Here is a 19,112-nt window from a genome sequence, read left to right as displayed (position 1 = left end):
AAGAGCACATACAAGAACTGCATCTTCCCTTTGGAGCTGTGGTCGATCGCGAAGTTTAATCTGGAGACTTCTTGTAGTTGTGTCTTAAGTTGCTCAATTTCCTCTTTTATTTCTCGTTTTTTTTTTTTTTTTTAATGAAGATATCGTCGATGTAACGGCAGTAGTTGTCTGGTTTCTTGGTCTTTTGGAAAGGTTCCTTTAGTACACAGCCCATGAAGAAATTAGCGAGTAGGACACCAAGCGGTGAACCCATTGCGACACCGTCTGTTTGTTGGTACTTGTTCCCGCGGGGGCAGGTGAAAGGTGCCTCTTTTGTGCAGCATTCGAGGAGTTGGCGGAAGTGAACTTCAGGGATATCGAGAAGGATTGTTTCTTGCTGGTGGTAGACACGCTGGATAATATAAGTGATGGAACGTTGGTGAATAATGACTCCACATCTAGTGAAGCGATGGTGCCTTGCGCGTTGTTATATATATGTATATATATATATATATATATATATATATATATATATATTTTTTTTTTTTTTTTTTTTTTGAAGGAAGCTGTTGCTACGAAATGCATTACTTGCCAATTATATTATTCCTAGGAGTTACTTGGTTACACAATCGCAGTTGTAATATATATATATATATATATATATATATATATATATATATATATATATATATATATATATATATATATATAGATCCACAGACACATCTTCGAGACTGACATCAATGGCTCCTTTGGTTGTGCGGGTAGCATCTCCTGACAAGCATCATATGCTCTTACCGAGCTAGTGATTTCGCTGGGAATACCTGATCACTACACCTCACCTCGATACCTTGATGGGAGTCATATGGTCTGGCGAGAATGTGACGACAGTGTGAGGTGGGGATCATCAGCTGAGAGCCAAGAAACAGCATCCCATCCTCTGTAGAGAGGTTTTCACAAGCCTCCCATTAGTCCCACAGTACAACTGGAACACCCTGATGACTGCGTAGAAGGGAAGCTTTTAACTACAGTGCTAATTAAGTAAAAGCTGGCATGTAGTGTTGCACACGGAAATTTCTAAGGGTAAGGTTTTGTTGGGGAAGCATAAGTTTCACAGGTCGTAATAATGACACAGCTTTTGACAAGATGGGCCACCTTTGATTTTGCAGCTAAAATCATTAGGTTAGGTTATCATTATTATTAATATATATATATATATATATATATATATATATATATATATATATATATATATATATATATATATATATATATATATATATATATTTATTTATTTATTTATTTTTTTTTTTTTGAAGGCGGCTGTTGCTACGAAATGCATTACTTGCCAATTATATTATTCCTAAGAGTTACTTGGTTACACAATCGCAGTTGTAATATATATATATATATATATATATATATATATATATATATATATATATATATATATATATATATATATATATATATATATATATATATATATATATATATATATATATATATATATATATATAGATTTTTTTTTTTTTTTTATTTTTTTTTTTTTTATATTTCTAAAAGTTTATAACCCTTCTGAGTTCTCAGATTTTTCTTGAACATCTTAGCTAACAGTCCCACATACTGCCAGACCCTAACACTGTCTATTAAGAATGTTAGATCTCAAATATTATTATCGGAATTTTTCCATAATTACATCGAATTATCATTTCGTAGAAATGGCTTGTTTTACAAAAGCTAGGATCACTGGTTTTCCGGTTCTCACATATTACTGGTCTCTGCAGGGATGTTGTATTCTTTTGCACCAAGCCAAGTTTTCAATTAAAATAATTATATAATTTGTCAATTTCTAGATTACAGTTTCATTTAATATTCTTCTTCTAAGTTCTTACTGATCTCAAAATTATATACAAAGTCGTATTCATGAATAAAAAAGAAATATTTATTTCGAAACCTTATCGCTTCGCTAGCATAATTCTTCAGGATAATTTTGCGTGATCATTACTGAATGATGTTATCTTCTGTTTCCCATCTATATAATTTTATTTCTTTATTTTTTGTCCCATGACACCAGTTCGGCTTCGTACTGAGTAATGAGGCCCATAATTTATTAGTTCAGCGTTTTGAGCCATCGTCAAACGGTGGGGCATTCAGTATTCTTTATCATGCCCAGGTCACCCACTGCAGAGGTCTTCGTGAAGAAGGCAAAACTCCCGTACTGGTGATCAGAATCTTCTTGTTAAGGATAGATTCATAAACTTAGAGAGGCATAAAATTAAAACAATCAGGTGGTATGTTGAGGGATCAGAGCGGTCACTCTTTTTAGAAGCAAGCTGAAATCTGAATGTAGGCAAATTTTGAACAAGCAAGTATATATATATATATATATATATATATATATATATATATATATATATATATATATATATATATATATATATATATATATATATATATATATATATATATATATATATATACATATATTAGTACAATCTTTTATTATGTTCGATGGAAATAATGAAAAAAAAATGATTCTTAAATATTTGCAAAAAAAAAATAAATAAAAATTTACTTCAATCAACATTTCAGAGAATATGAATTGTTCCTCTCATATAGTTTCATAAGCTCCAATAGCCCATATTCGTGTAACATGAATAGCATCGGAGAAGAGATTTTTTATACGGCAAAATGCGCCATTTTGATATGTCGCACTTTAAAGTTTAAGAATTTAGTGTAATTTAAATAAATAAATTTAGATAGATAATAAACCTGTCTAATCTTCTCTTAAAGCTCTCTAGTGTCCTAGTACTAACAACATGATTACTGAGTCCGTTCCACTCATCTACCACTCCATTTGAGAACCTATTTTTTCCTATCTCCTTCCTAAACCTAAATTTTTCAAGCTTGAACCCGTTATTTCTTGTTCTACCCTGGTTGCTAATCCTAAGAATTTTGTTTACATCCCCATTGTTATAACCCTTATACCACTTAAAGACTTCTATCGACCTGATAGAAGTCTTTAAGTGGTATAAAGTGGTAACCTACTCTCTCTAAAGAATGTAAATTTAACAACTTCAATCTCGTCTCGTAAAGAATACTCCTCATCCCCTGTATCCTTTTAAGTCATTCTCCTCTGTACTGATTCTAATAGACCTATATCTTTCCTGTAATATGGGGACCAGAACTGCACAGCGAAGTCTAGATGAGGTCTGACCAGCGCCAAGTATAATTTTAATATTACTTCCGGCCTTCTACTTTTAACACTCTTAAAAATGAATCCTAGTACCCTATTTGTCTTGTTTCTGGCCTCTATGCATTGATTCTCTAGACGGAGTTCAGAGCTAACTATTACTCCTAAATCTTTCTCGTACCCTGTACCTACAAGAGTTTGGTTATTTAATGTCTACCTACTTTGTGGGTTTCCTCTACCTGCGCTAAGTACTTTGCATTTATTGATATTAAATTGCATTTACCATCTGTCCGTCCGTTCATTCATTCTATTTAAATCTGCCTGCAAGGTGATGGCATCCGATTCTGATCTAATTAATCTACCTATCTTTTTATCATCCGCAAATTTACTAACATCACTACTAATTTCACTATCCAAGTCACTGATATATATTAGAAATAACAATGGCCCTAATACTGATCCCTGTGATACCCCACTAATTACATGATCCCACTCGGATTTCGAACCGTTTATTACAACTATTTGTCGCCTGTCGCTAAGCCATGACCCTATCCAGCCTAACACCCCATCTATCCCGTGCCCTAACCTTTCTCAGGAGCCTTTGATGGGGTACCTTATCAAATGTTTTACTAAAGTCCAGATATAAAAAATCGTAACTATCACCATTATATACTGCCTCGTACACTTTACTGTAAAAACTTAACAAATTTGTCAGGCAAGACTTCCCCTTCGTGAAGCCATGCTGTGACTGATTTATCAAGTTATGTTTGTTTAAATATTCCCTTATGTTCCTCGCTATTATTGACTCTAATATTTTATCTACAACTGAAGATAAGCCGACAGGTCTATAGTTAGACACTAAAGTTTTATCTCCTTTCTTAAAGATGGGTACTACATTAGCCTGCCTCCACATTACTGGTACCTCACCTGATTCAAGTGATTTCCTAAAGACAGAAACTAACAGCTCACTAATAATCTCTTTGCATTCCTCATTTCATCTGGTCCTGGTGTCTTGAATTTTTTTAACCTATCTATCTCCTGTTCCACTATCTCCCTAGTTATGGAAATATCTGTCAGCTTCTCATTCTCATCTGCTCTAAACATCTATTCACTATCTGGCATATCCTGCATGTTTTCCTGGGTGAAGACAGTTAAAAAATACACTTTCAGAATTTTACTAATCTCCTCCCCAGAACTAACCAACTCCCCATCTGCTGTCTTTAATATATATATATATATATATATATATATATATATATATATATATATATATATATATATATATATATATATATATATATATATTGTAGCGACGACAGCCATTATCGCCTCCTTGCTGTTTCAGCACGTGAGAGCAAGTTTCCCGCCATCCCTGATCGCGTGATGGGGCCCCCAGGTGCTGATTGGTCATGGAAGTCACGTGGTCGAGAGCTGGATCTTGATCGGAAGCGGCATGAGAGGGAGCGAGGGGACGCTGCAGGCAAGCAAAGTCGGCAGCGACAGGCAGTGAGGCACCCGCAGCGGCAGCGAGTGGAGCTGCGCTTCGATTTGAATCGCCCGAAAGTTTTGTAAGCGGTTCGTGCTACTTCAAGAACATCTTCGAGGGTCGGCAAGTGATCCGGGAGGCGGGCACGAACTCGCAATAAGGTGTCTGTACACGGATAACGAACAGTACACGGAAATTGAAAAGACAGTGTTAACCGACCTGGTAGGAAAAAAAGGGTGGCAGGCGGGCGAGGACCCCGGGAGGCCAGGTGGCGAGGTGATTAATACAGAGATGAGTTATGGGTCACTCTGCCACTGGAGATAAGGGCCGTCACCACCGTGTACACACGATGAACCGGGCTAGTCAGGGTACCGAGGGCCAGGGAGCAACGAGACCTAGGAAAAAAAGGTGGGTTTCGTTACTGTGGTGTCATTGGAGTGGGATAATCGTGTGTGACCGGCGTGTCGCGGCCCAGTGAGTGCTTCTAGGTTGTCTCAGGGCATATTGCACCATGGCTGAAAAAGTTTACTTTGGCGGACGTGATGGCCGCGTTGACACCCCAGGCTCAGAGAATTACACACCCAGTACGCGGGCATGAAAGAAGAGATCGCAGGTTATGTCGATCCAGTGGTACAGGAGGCGAAAGCACATGTGGAAGCAAAGTGTAAAAGAGTGAAAAGTGAAGTGCTTAGCGAAGTGTTTATGGAAGAGTACACAAAGGATGAAGTGAAAACAGAGGTGGAGAAGGTGGCAAGTGATCTGAAAAAAGTATGTGGATGACGCTTAGCAGTGCAGGCCGCTGCGGTTCTCGGTCAAAAATTAAGACGCGCGGTCTCGGGTGAAAGGTGAACTCGGTAGTGACGCTGACGACGAAAACGAGAATGCGAGTGGCGGAGAAACGAGTGGCAATGACGGAAGTGTCGTCAGTAGTCACGGAAGGCATGTACGTACTTCGCCTGCGTCTCACGCTCTCCTGACGCCTCCGCGGTCCCCAATCGTGTTGTCACCCCCACCGTCTCCGCCAGGCTCGGTAAGGTCTCTCCTTTCGGGGGCGAGTACCGTCTTGCGCAGGCACAAGGACGGAAGCCGCCCGCAGGAATTCGATGGAACAGTGTCCTGGGAGGACACAGTTCGAGCTGCATACATACACATACATACATACAGGAGCTGCTGGCCAGCTCCTGCCAGTGGAGCCGCTCTGAGATGGCGATGCAGCTGGTTTGGGCGCTCAAAGGTGCGACGTTGGAGGTGTTGAACCAGCTACCCCCACCAAATGCAGCTCCTACAGCAGTGTGACGGCGGCCTTGGAGCGGAGGTACGTTTACCAGCACCAGACGGGGGCGTTCAGGGCAAGGTTCAGGCCAGGACGAGGGTCCCTGGGGAGCCCCTGACTCGCCTTGCACAGGATCTGGAGCTGCTGGTGCGCCGTGCATACCCGGAGGCCAGTAACGACATGGTTACCATCCTCCTGCGAGACCAGTTCGTGGACGCCATTGACCATCAACAAATGAGGATCTACGTCCAGCAGGCGCACCCCAAGGACCTGCAGGAGGCCCTGGCGAGGGGCCTGGAGCTGGAGTCATTCCTCCGGACGACGCGGGAGCTACCCAACGGAAACTATGCCGCCCCTCACAAGGTGAAGGCCAGGAAGGGGCGCATGGGGACGCCGCCCCCTAGTTCTTCACCACACCTGGGACGTCTTCGGGGTAAGTGCTTCTCCGGTGAGCAGATGGGGCACAGCAAGAAATACTGCCCAGTGCTGGTGTAGGATAGTACCAGTAAAAACTCTGCTGTTGGAACTGTGGCAAAGGTTACCGGACGCAGCAGCGTACCCACATCCCAACGAGCGACAGCAAGCAGGCCGCGGGAAACCAGCAGGGGATGGCGGAAGGGGTCGGACGGACGCCAGTCAGGGAGCCCAACACCCCAGGCTGCACAAGTTGCCGCGCCGCTGGCGCCCGGACCGTTCAGGTGGACGGGCAAGTGGACTCTTGCTGCTTTGGACTCGGGCGGCGAACGCACATTCGTGCAAGAAGGCGTGTTGGCAACTCGGCAGCCCTTAGTAGCCAAGCAGCAGCTTTGTGGAATCAGTGGGCACTGCACACAGCTGAAGGGGCCAGTGGAGGCCAGGATCGAGGTTGGCGGAACGGAGGAGCACCTACCCATCTATGTGGCTGACGTAGGCGAGAGCTTACTGGGCTTTGATTTCCTCCAGCAGAGCAAAGCGGTGCTGGACTTCGGAGAAATGACCGTGGAGGTCGGGGACAACGTGGTGCCACTGCAGGAGGGCTGCGGTGACGCGTGGGAGTGTGAGGTTTCAGTTCAAACCCACAAGGCCCACACCGCGCTGTTGCCCGAAGCCAGCCACCGCTGCCGCTTAAGCAGGGAGCTGGAGGGGGGAAGGCTTAGTAAACTCGGAGGATGCGCATGGCGGCGTGGCTAACCTCTCCTCTGAGACGCGAATGAGGTCAGCTAGCGAGGCACTGTGTGTGTGTGATGGTGTGCAGAAGGCTGGGGGCCCAGGAGGTCATTTCGAGGACATGCAGGAGGGCAGCACTGCAGGATTTATTGCAGTGGAGCTCGGTATGCCTGTCAGGGGAGCAAGCTAACGAGGTGAAGGAAGTGCTGACTCAATATGCGGATGTTTTCTCGAAGGGTGACCATGACCTAGGCCAGACCATCCTGGTAAAGCACCATATTCACACAGAGGATAGCAGGCCACTCAAGCTGCCTTCCAGGTGGATCGCACCGGCTCGTAGGATTGAGGTAGAAAAGGCTGTGGAGGAACTGTGCGCGCTGGGTGTAATAGAAAAATCATGTAGCCCATGGAGTGCCACTGTAGTGTTAGTTAAGAAGAAAGACGGTTCCACAAGGTGTTGTGCGGATTATCGGGGACTTAACGCAGTAACGACGAAGGACTTAACCGTTACCGAGAGTAGACAACATGCTAGACGCTCTCACAGGGGCCCAGTGGTTCTCCACTTTGGACTTGAAGTCCGGGTGTCACCAGGTTGAGATGGCCGAGGAGGATAAGGAAAAGATGGCCTTCTCATATGGGCAGGGACTATTCCAGTTCAAGGTAATGAGTTTTGGACTGGTGAATGCCCCGGCTACCTTTGAGCGTTTGATGGAGCTTGGGTTGGACGGACTGTTATGGAAAAGTGCCCTGGTATACTTGGACGACGTGTTAGTTTACGGTAACTCGTTCAAATGGGCTTTGGAGATGCTGAAAACAGTGTTGGACAGTTTCAGGGCGGCTAATCTGAAACTGAACCCGAAAAAGTGCTGTCTCTTCAAGAGGGAAGTGCCGTTTCTCGGACACATAGTCAGTAGTGAAGGGGTAAAGACAGACCCAGGGAAGATGGAGTCGGTGAGAGGGTGGCCGGTACCGCGGAATGTAACAGAAGTGCGGGAATTTATAGGACTGTGAACCTATTACCGGCGATTTGTGAAGGGGTTTGCACAAATCGCGACGCCGCTCCACCACCTAACTCGAAAAGGGGCTCGTTTTCAGTGGACTGAGGACTGTCAACGTGCTTTTGACGAGTTAAAGGAGGCTCTTGCCATTGCCCTTTCTTGCCATACACATCTAAGCCGTATGTTTTGGAGTGTGACGCGAGTGCTGAGGGAGTGGGGGCTGTCCTGTCTCAGGAAAAGGACGGACAGGAGTGAGTCGTCTCCTACTTCAGCAAGAAATTCTCGGCACCGGAGAGGAACTATTGCGTCACTCGTAAGGAGTTGCTGGCAGTGATAATGGCCCTCGATCACTTCCACCCGTACTTGTATGAGGCTAAGTTCAAAATAAGGACTGATCATGCTGCTCTGCAGTGGCTCAAAACCCTCAAGAACCTAGAGGGACAGCTTGCCAGGTGGGTTGTTAAGCTGGAGCAGTATGACTATAACATCGAGTATTGGCCGGGGAAAATGCACAACAATGCGGACAGCCTGAGTCGCCGTCCATGTAACAGTGACTGTAATAAGCATTGCAGCCAACGCGATACTGAGCCCGTGAGTGTGAAGGCTGCCGTTCTCACCATTGCCGCTATGTGGGGAGAGGGCCTCACAGGCCCAACGAGAGGACGCTGATATCGGGCCCATAGTGACCTTGTGTGAGGAAGGAGGAAGGCGATGAAAAACCGCCGTGGGAAAGTGTGGCAGCATTTAGCCCTGCGGCAAAGGCGTTGTGGCAACAGTGATCAGTGCTGCGGTTGAGTGAGGGTGTGCTGCAGCGGCGGTGGGAGTCTTGTGACGGTAATGCGGCCTTCTGGCAAACAGTTATCCCTGTGAAAATGCAGAGTTGGTGCGTGAGGCCCATGGAGGAAGTGCAGGTGGACACTTTGGTATGAGTAAAACATTATGGCGAATGAAGCAGCGTGTGTACCGGGTAGGCATGCGAAAGGACCTGTGCAAGTGGTGCAAAATTTGTGATGTGTGCTGTGCAAAAATGGGCCCCGGGAGAACAGTTGCTCCCTTACAAGTGTACCAGGTAGGGGCTCCTATGGAGAGGGTAGCAGTGGATATTCTAGGCCCATTCCCTCAGACAATCAGGGGAAACAGGTTTGTGTGTGTAGCTATGGACTACTTTACAAAATGGCCTGAAGTGTACCCTCTGCCGAACCATGAGGCTGCCACCGTGGCAGGAGTGTTGGTGGACGAGTTCTTCGCCAGGTTTGGCGTGCCGCACGAGTTGCACTCCGATCAAGGACGGGAGTTTGAATTGGCAATGTTTAGGGAGTGCTGTCAGTTGCTAGGCGTCAAGAAAAGTCGCACCACACCACTGTGGCCGCAGTCGGACGGCATAGTGGAACGCTACAACCGTACGCTGGGCCAGGAGTTAGCAAAGTATTGCCAGGAGGGGCAGGAGGATTGGGAGGAGGAAAACCCCCATGCTCCTCATGGCCTATCGCTCAACAGAACGAAGTGACTAGATATACGCCGGCCCGGTTGATGTGTGGGCGAGAGCCGCGTCTGCCGGTAGATCTCGTTACTAGTAGGCCACCAGACGAGAGCATGCCCACAACAGTCACTCCATATGTGACTGCCCTCCAGGATCGCATACGGGAAGTGCACCATCAGGTGAGGCATAACCTGTAGATGTCGGGTGAGGCGATGAAGGATCGGTACGATTGCCGGACCACGTCACCACCGTTTAGTGAAGAAGATCACGTCTGGCTGTATAATCCACGACGAAAGAAGGTATCGTCTCCAAAACTCCAAAGTCCGTGGGAGGTACCATATACCATAGAAAAGGTAATCTCCGTTGTCACCTTGAGGATACGCCTCGGGTCTGGGGACTTACAGGCAGAGCAAGCTGCTCAATTGAGTAGCAACGAGAATGAGGACAAGGAGCAGAGCCTAGACGAGGAAGAGATCCTGGGAGAGGGCGACCCTATCGTGATGGAGGAAAACGGAGTAGATGTGTGTCCCTTGGACGGGGCACTGGCAGTCGCCGACGTCGGGCCTGTGGTAGGGAGGCCTAGGCGAAAGCGACGCCCTCCAGTGTGGAGTAAGGATTATGTTTGGTTTGTTTGCCTACAGAATGAAAGTTTTAGTTCGTTTAGTACCAGAATTGGAAGTTTTTAGTTTGATTTTGAATGTCATATTTATTTGTCCCATGCTCTAGAGTGTAAGGAGTTGGGGATCGAGGACGCTCAGTCTTCTCACAGGAGGGGGTAGTGTAGCGACGGCAGCCATTGTCGCCTCCTTCCTGCTGTTTCAACACGTGGGAACAAGTTTCCCGCCATCCCTGATCGCGTGACGGGCCCCCCAGGTGCTGATTGGTCATGGAAGTCACGTGGTCGAGAGCTGGATCTTGATTGGAAGCGGCATAAGGGGCAGCGAGGAGACGCGGCAGGCAGGCAGACAAAGCCGGCGGCGGTGGGCAGTGAGGCACCCGCAGCAGCAGCGAGTGCCTCTGATTTGAGTCGCCTGAAAGTTTTGTAAGCGGTTCGTGCTCCTTCAAGAACTCTTTCGAGGGACGGCAAGTGATCCGGGATGGGGACACGAACTCGCAATAGGTGAAATTGAAAAGACAGTGTTCATTTAACCTGCTTGGTGAGAACAAAGGGTGGCAGGCTGGCGAGGGCGAGGACACCGGGAGCGAGGCCAAGTGGCGAGGTGATTCATGCAAAGAGGTGAGTTACGGGAGGTAAGGGCTACTGGAGGTAAGGGTTACTGGAGGTAAGGGCCGTCACCACCGTGTACACACGACGAACCGGGCTGTCCAGGGTACCGAGGGCCAGGAAGCAACGAGACCGAGGACGAAGGTGGGTTTCGTTACAATATAATATGAGGATCTGAAATCCGCGGTTCAACCAGAGTGAGGCTCACAGGCTAGCAAGTGGGTGGTGAGAACGAGTCTGCATGGAAAGGAAGGGAATCTGTTCTTGTTGTGGAAGGACCACGGAGGTGTGGTCCTTCCACAATTGGTGATTGATTCTGTCGTGTGTAGCAGGTATGTTGTATTCTGTCATTCTTGAAGTATGCTGGAAGAGGCATGACACAAAAAGGAAATAGTGACGATGTCTAGTGAGTGTTGTCATTGAGGAGACGTGTTTACCAGGAGTTGAAGCGGTCGGCGTGCAGGGCTACAGGCAGAGACGGGCACCTTTGTAGGAGAGTTGTATCGCTGCTGTCAATGGGGTTGCGACGGAGCCAGAAGGAAAGTACCAGCAGGTATTCAGGCAAATTTCCTGACAAAGACTGAGGTGGTGAATGATGGGTAGCAGATGACAGCGATACAGCAAGCAGTGCTGCTAGTGGAGTGGACAGCTAGTGTCTACGAACGAGATGGCGTACGGTGGGTTACTGATACTAATAACGCTGTACAGTGCCAAGTGGTGTTATAGCTGGGCAGCTAAGTGAACCCTTCAGTGTTTTGGACAAATCTTTATAACACTTGTGAGGGGGGACCAGGTGTGTGTGTGTGTGTGTGGACTTTGTGAAGGTTAGTTTTTTTTTTTTTTTTTTTTTTTTTCTTATGGGTATTTTCTTTGGTAACGATGTTGTGCCAGTATATGCTATATATCACGTCATGTATGTATAAATATATTGTATGTATGTTTGTTTTCTCCTAGCAGGAGGTTCATAGTGTCATCACCTGCAATGAGCATAGAGTTGAGGTGAGCCCAGAGCTGAGAGGTGGGCAGCTTCCTTGTTCCGCTCATTATATATATATATATATATATATATATATATATATATATATATATATATATATATATATATATATATATATATATATATATATATATATATATATATATATATATATATATATATATATATATATATATATATATATATATATATATATATATATATATATATATATATATATATATATATACACACACACACACACACACACACACACATTGATAACAGCTAAATCAAAATTAAGGTGAACAATAAGCTAAATCAAAGCAAAAGTACATAAATACCAGCTTTAAATAAATACCCCCAAATTTGATTAAACCTTAACCTTAACTTTTTAACCCCAACCCCACCCCGTGAAATACATGTTGGTTGATCATGACATTTTGTGTTAGGGATACATTTTTCTGCTGAACGCATAAAGGAGGTAACTATTTTTGGGATGGAAGCGTACATTTCACGCTCTTGCTCTCGCCCTACACCTTCGAAACCGTTTAATGTAGTATGTTCTTGTGCTATACATAAGAGAGATGCGGTCCTCCAAAACCTGAAAACCATACCCGGAATCGTGCCGAGATTATTCGATAAGTAGCTTTAAAACTATCATTAATAGAGTCAAAAGATTTCAACATCTAACACCCCGCGAAACTTCTTGCATCCAGCCAAAAAGTATCTCCCAACAATTTTCCTTTCTTACTTCGGGCCTATTTCACAGTCGCTTCCTGTTGTGATCATTACCAATGAGTAGTGATATCCACCACCACCAACAGATCCGATTTCACAGACGTTTTTCGCGGTGTTTTGTTTTGATCCTCACCAAAAATTGGAACCTTTGGTAACATTGGCTTGGAGCTGAACTTACCAATGCATTTTTTTCTTACAAATATCGTAAATTCTTATCCTCTTGTATTATTTCCTAAATTGTACATAAAAATTATTTAACAATACAACATTTTGTAGGCTATAATAGTATTATGATAAAATTTGATAATTTGGATGGTGGCGTGAACTCACTTCACCAGCTGATGAAAACTTCACTACCTGTCACCCTTATTTCATCTGCTACGCGTCCTTGGTTAAAAACTAATAATCCTCACATATGTATAGGGTGTGTGGAATTTGTCACCTAAGAGATAATCAGATTAGATTAGATAATACTGAAATAATATTACCACTTCCATCAGAGGGCTACGCTTGCTTCCGTTAGGCAAGATTTAGATTAATTCAGTTCATTAATGTAAATGTTAATCCTTTCAGTGGGTAGATCATGATTAAATCACCGAAATATCAATGAAATAATCACCGTCTCAAAATTAACTATGGGTATTTCCATAAAACCCAAAATATTTCAATCCAACAATGTATGTGTACAGCATTGAGGAGGAGAGAAATAAACGATTTATTATATGCCTGGGTGGCATACACAGAGTTTGGTGAGTGTTAGGCAGACATTCAAAGGGAAGAATTTAAATAACAAATGTAACCATGTTTGCAGTGAATGGGTAATAAGGCGTGTTGTATTTCAGTTTTCCATGCCTTTCTCTTTTTCTTTTAGTGCTGGTGTGGTCGGTTCTTTTCTCGCGAACCGACTCATTTTCTCAAATAAGGGGGCTCCGGCATACCAGCATTATCGAATCGGAGGTATTCGTTTTGTTGTGATCGTTACCAAGTTGGGGATCACCGAAACCACGAAAACAACAGTGAAATCGGATCGAGGTGTTGGTAATTCATGTTACCAGGTTGGTAAGGCTCTTGCTTGGGAACGTTACCAAGCGACTGTGAAATCTGCCCTTTGTCTTGGTCATCCTCTTTTAGGGGTTTTGGTGAAACTTTATGGTCTATGCATCAAAATTATTTGACAAAGTTTGGCACACTGCATTAATTTCTACCCTGCTATGCCTAAAGGTGTGTCCAAACTATCGAGCATGCCCGACGGGCAAACAGTGATACCAGATCACAATGAGTAATGAGAATGAGGGTTGATGACGTCAGAAGCGGGAAAACCACAGGCAGGGATCTGGCAACAAACAGTACTACCAGATGTAGCTGAGCCCTGTACAATATCTACTCCTTCACCGGGAAAAGACTGGCGGGCAAAGTTGTAAACTGATGAGTGGTGTCAAATACTGGTTTATGTATGGTTCAGTTTCACTCTGACCCTGCTAAGGAGTCGGGTGCGGCACTTGTCTCACCATGCCGAACACAGTCGAGAGGAAGAAAATAGCCTTGTGTGGGATAATCTTGGATTGTATATAAAAAAGAAAAAAACAAGCCAGAGCTCATAGGCGTGTGTGGTGCAAGGACTGGTTGAGGAAAAGAGGAGAGTTGGGAAGTCATGCAACTATATATCGCGAACTCCACGACAAGCCTGAAGATGGTTTTATCCAGTATATGAGAATGGATGTAAATAGTTTCCACACACTCCTAGGAAAAGTGGAACCATACATAACAAAACAAGATACCCACTTGAGGCAGAGCATATGTGCAGAGGCTCGTCTGGAAGCAACCCTCAGATTCTTAGCATCTGGATGTTCATACACAGCACTGCAATACTCCACCAGGATATCCAAGCAGAGTTTGTCTCTCATCATACCGGAAACATGCAAAGCAATATACACAGCTCTCAGATGATTACTTGAAGGTGAGCGCTTCTGTAACTTAAATTAACCAGAAAACATGTAAAGGGATTAACTTCGGTGTTAAAAACAAAACTCAAATAATGCAAACAACTTTATTGAACTTAGTACATAGTGTGTTGTTCATTATGTATGCTTATGTTATGTGTAATAAAGGCCCAGCTGTGTTTATATGAAATAATAGTGCTATTTCTATCAATTACATATATACTTTAGCATATATGTATATGGATACATGTGTGTCTGCTCCCGCATATATATGTATACATACGTGTGTGTGTGTGTGTGTTCACACTTTACAATGTCCATTTATTTTTAGGGGGCTGGAACACAATCCAAACTCAAAATAAAAAATGCACTATGTGTAAACCCATCTAGATTATGAATTATGAGGAAGTTGAAAGTTTACCAAGTTTAGCAAGAAATATAACGTCATATATTAATTTTTGTGCCACAATTTGGGTTTCACCCGTCAGTTGTCGCAAGTCGTTTGCAATTACTTTTGCAAAATCAGTTAACTCATCGGCAGTGTCTTGTGTAGACGACAATTCCCTCATTTGCTGGAGGGCTTCCCTAATTACGTCATCTGCATCGTCATGTGTCCTTTTGGCTGATCGCTTGGAAGTACAGGGCGTAGAAGTATCACGTGGTGTCACATTTGTATCCGTAGAAGATGCACACTGGGACATTGCTGGTTTTCTTGGTGCAGTAGAGGTTGCAGCTTCGCCCACTAGCAGTGGATCGTTGAAAATCTATAATGATTATAAAAGAAAACTTTATTACATGTGTAATAATTATGTGTAGCTAGAAATACACACAAAAGATCACGAGAGAGAGAGAGAGAGGGGGGGGGGTTGAGACGGAGGGGTAGAGAGATGAGGGGTTAGAGGGAGATAAGAGAGGAAGGGGAGGGAGAAGGGAGGGAGGATGCGAGAGAGAACGATAGGGTGTTGAATATAAATTTGTAAATGAATAGTAGTATGTCTTTCATGAAAATTCGGTCGTCATGCCTCTATAATATTTACTTAAATTGACAGACACCTACAACGCCAGAGGAGTGGATGACTGTGGCACATGGATTTCAGAGAAGATGGAATTTCCCAAACTGGGAGCTATTGACGGGAAGCATGTGTCGATAAGAGCTCCACGTGATAGTGGTTCATATTTTTACAACTACAAAGGCAACCACAGCATTGTACTTCTTGCCATATGTGACGCAAATTGTGAATTTATATATGCGAACATAGGCACAAATGGTAGAGTATCAGATGGTGGTGTGTGGGACAAGTGTTCTGTCAGTAGTCTCGTACAAAATAATACTGCTGGTTTGCCAAAAGATGCAATTCTTGGAAGTAGTAGTCTGCCATTTCCATATGTTTTTGTGGCAGATGATGCATTTCCATTGCAGCGACACATTATGAAACCTTTTTCACATAGGAGTCAGGATACAAGAGATCGCATTTGCTCATACCGGCTCTCTAGGGCAAGGCGAACCGTGGAAAATGCATTTGGTATTTTGGCCAATAGATTTCGTGTGTTTCACTCACCAATTGATCTACCTCCATCAAAGATTGAATATATTGTTTTAGCATGCATAACTTGCATAACTTTCTCATAAGAGACCATGTGAGACACTACACGCCGGAAGGATCTATAGATGTTGAAGATCTGTCAGTAGGACAAATTATTCCTGGAACATGGCGACAAACTCCTGAGTTACCAGGAACACAGAGAGTATTCTGTAATGACATGGCTGATGGTAAGAGTGTGCGTGAACAGTTTATGGATTACTTTAATGGTGAAGGGGCAGTATCATGGCAACACTTGTACATAGGTGAAGAGGGTTAATTGTGATAAATGTCTATATACCTAGGTGTATTTTATGTTGTGTATTGTCTCTGAATGTAATACTTATTGAACTTTGTATTCATGTACATATGTGCACATGTGAAACAAAAGACTTGGCTTTCTTTATGTGTAAACAGCAAATTATTATTATTTCTCATAATGAAATTATAAGTGTCTACAATGTTTCATTTCCCTTTCCTTTCATCACCATCTTTATCAATTAATCACCACATCCTGCATGTCTCAGGTGAAATGCCTGTTGGAGAGAGAGAGAGAGAGAGATCGTTTATGAACTTACCTCATGATCATTATGTTCTTCCACAGCTTTGTTACTGTCAGGATCGATGTTTGACTGAGATGTCCTCGTTATGCCACCATCATTGAGAAAAGAAAGCTCATCAAAGCACCATAACTTGGGGCTGTACACGTCGTCCGTCCCAGCTCCTGACTTGCGAGAGTTTTCTATCTGTCGCATTTCACGCCTGTACTGATTTCGCAAACAATCTAGTTTCTTTTTTATATCCGCAATGGTAACGGATGCATACTTCTTTTCTATTTCTCTTGTTATTGCTGTAAGGGCTGTTACACGTTTATTTCTGTCCTTATAATCAGCACTCTTTATGTTCCACAAGCAAGGTTTTTGACGGTACATATCGATTATCCATGCTGTATCTTCCCTGGACCACTGAACGTTTCCTCCTTCAGGTACACTTGTAGAAGGACCGCCAGACATGCTGATATGCACAGAACACTTTGAATGCGAGATAGATTCCTACTTAATTATGAGGACACATTTAGTGTTTCGCATCATACCACTCGAAACAGTTTCTGGGGTTTCCTGCAAACTCACAGACATTTGCCCGCTAGTTTGCCCCCAGTCTCCTCGCTTCTGACGTCACCTTCGTGCCTGCCACTCACCCTCCTTGCTATTGTATTGGAACGGGATCTGGTATCACTGTTTGCCCGTCGAGCATGCTCGATAGTGTGGACACAACTTAATATCCTTCTCTTTGTAGCTTTATTTTTTTAAACTTTCCTTTTAACATTTCTATTGCTGCTGTGGTAGACGGTGACTTCATCTTTGAAGCCTGCTAAATTGGTGGGTTTAAGTATTGATAATAATAATAACTAAGTATAAGATAGTAAAAACATAGTAAAAATCACTTAAAATGCAGATATATAAAAGAAGATAGGAATAATCAGCGGAAAGGGAAGTGCTAAAAGCTAAGACAGCTGGTATGTGAATCGATCAGTTTCATTTAAGGGAGCACTTAACTCCATTGATGCATATGTCTGGCGTTATTCGTTTTATACTGAAGACACTAACCTCAACTAAGATATCTAGCATTGTTCCTTATGTGCCCAAGAAACTAGCCCCAGGAACCAGCTTTGTTACGTATCTCCCTCACTTGCCTCCGGGTTCTCTCAGTGCAAGGTTAAAGCTCTAAATAACATAAGATTACTAATAAAATAATATAAATTAATAGTGATACAAAAGGAAGCTATAGTTTATCCAGAAGACCAGCATTTTTCAAAAGCATGAGGGCCTCAAGCTCCAAGGCAAAAGCCCTCTCTCCAAGTATCACTAGGCGCGGGAAGTCACATCTTCACCACGGCAATGGAAGAGGTATCGCTCACGCAGGGCCACCAGACTGGAACACTCTACCAGAAAGTGCGGCTTTGTAAGGGGAACTAAGCAGTCATTACAGTATGGTTATGTTTCCTGGGACGTAAGGTAACTATGTGTGAGACACGTGTGGCCTATCCGGAGACAGGCCAATGCTGTCTCTGAGCGGCGCCCAAGCACATGGACACATGTCCATAGAGGGGCAGCAAAAGATGTTATCTTAGTGGTAGCAACTAAAGTCTCCCACCTATTCTACCAACTGGCAGGAACTGCCACACCAACAGAGGAGGAATAATTTTTAGTGTTAAGGTTTGCTTTTTTTTTATTCAGCTATTCTAGGTTCTGATTTTTGGGGAAGCTAAAAATAAAATCCTGGAACTCCATTCCTATTCCAACAATCCTAAGTCATGCTTTCACTAATTGCGAAAGTATTTCCTTGAATAAAACATTATTCACATCCAAAAAAAAAATAGAGGTCTTGTTAGCATTCTGACGTGAATTCAACATCTATCAGTTTATTATTATCATGAACATATGTAGTTCCTCCAGTTAAATATCCGGACCAGTTATTATTATTATTATTATTATTATTGTTATTATTATTATTATTATTATTATTATTATCATCATCGTTATTACTGAGCCGGTTTTCTGGTCACATATTATATCTTGTTGAAAGACTCCGTCTTTACTCTCGTTTCTGGTGACCACTCAGAAATCAAAGTATCAAACCCAACAAAAAATAAACTAAACTAAAGTGTCTGCTAATTAAACTTACTAATCAAGCCACCCAGATGGATTTTACTATTAAGGAGGAAGACAGATAAAAAAAAATAATGACCTTACACTTCCTGAGGTTTACTTGACAAAAACAAAATCACATTAAACAACGAGAAAAAAAATAATGACTCAAATGCAGGTAGGAAACTATAACGCTGGTGTACGAGGAGGAATACGTGCCTAATTATTAAGGCTTCCACTCTGGATAATGACCAGGAGAAGCGTGCTAACCTAGCTACCTAACTAGAGACTACAGAATCCCTGGGATCGCTTATCTATGTGTTGGTGCAAAGGTAGAAGAAGTGGACTCGGTGCTCGACCAGCAGCAATATGGCGTAGTGGGTGTCACCTACAGTAGATAGGGGAGTCCTTTCCCGTCCTTATTACTGGTTTGTTTCTGTCCCA

The 19,112-nt window shown here is 43.3% G+C and overlaps 2 protein-coding genes across 3 annotated transcripts; one reads left to right on the top strand and one right to left on the bottom strand.

Annotated features, from left to right (window-relative positions):
* Positions 1 to 4,522: 4,522 nt before the first annotated feature.
* On the top strand, positions 4,523 to 16,566 carry LOC135109619 (uncharacterized). Of its 2 annotated transcripts, none has more exons than XM_064021048.1 (2): positions 4,523 to 10,795; positions 15,490 to 16,496. In XM_064021048.1, the coding sequence occupies exon 1, from the start codon at positions 5,935 to 5,937 to the stop codon at positions 6,427 to 6,429; it is 495 nt and encodes a 164-aa protein (XP_063877118.1). In that variant the 5' UTR covers positions 4,523 to 5,934; the 3' UTR covers positions 6,430 to 10,795; positions 15,490 to 16,496. The 2 variants fall into 2 exon arrangements, 1 of the variants encoding a protein (XP_063877118.1); XR_010272830.1 differs by lacking the exon at positions 4,523 to 10,795 and adding an exon at positions 12,021 to 14,457 and having other exon boundaries at positions 15,490 to 16,566.
* On the bottom strand, positions 14,537 to 18,108 carry LOC135109618 (uncharacterized). The gene is made up of 2 exons (XM_064021047.1): positions 16,599 to 18,108; positions 14,537 to 15,204 (listed from the first exon to the last, which is right to left on the bottom strand). The coding sequence occupies exons 1-2, from the start codon at positions 17,031 to 17,033 to the stop codon at positions 14,839 to 14,841; spliced, it is 801 nt and encodes a 266-aa protein (XP_063877117.1). The 5' UTR covers positions 17,034 to 18,108; the 3' UTR covers positions 14,537 to 14,838.
* Between the last annotated feature and the right edge of the window lie 1,004 nt (positions 18,109 to 19,112).

Source organism: Scylla paramamosain, chromosome 19 (assembly GCF_035594125.1).
Source record: "Scylla paramamosain isolate STU-SP2022 chromosome 19, ASM3559412v1, whole genome shotgun sequence".
NCBI classification, from domain to species: domain Eukaryota; kingdom Metazoa; phylum Arthropoda; class Malacostraca; order Decapoda; family Portunidae; genus Scylla; species Scylla paramamosain.
The sequence above is the reverse complement of the archived record's forward strand: the minus strand, read 5'-3'. Positions and strand labels throughout refer to the sequence as shown.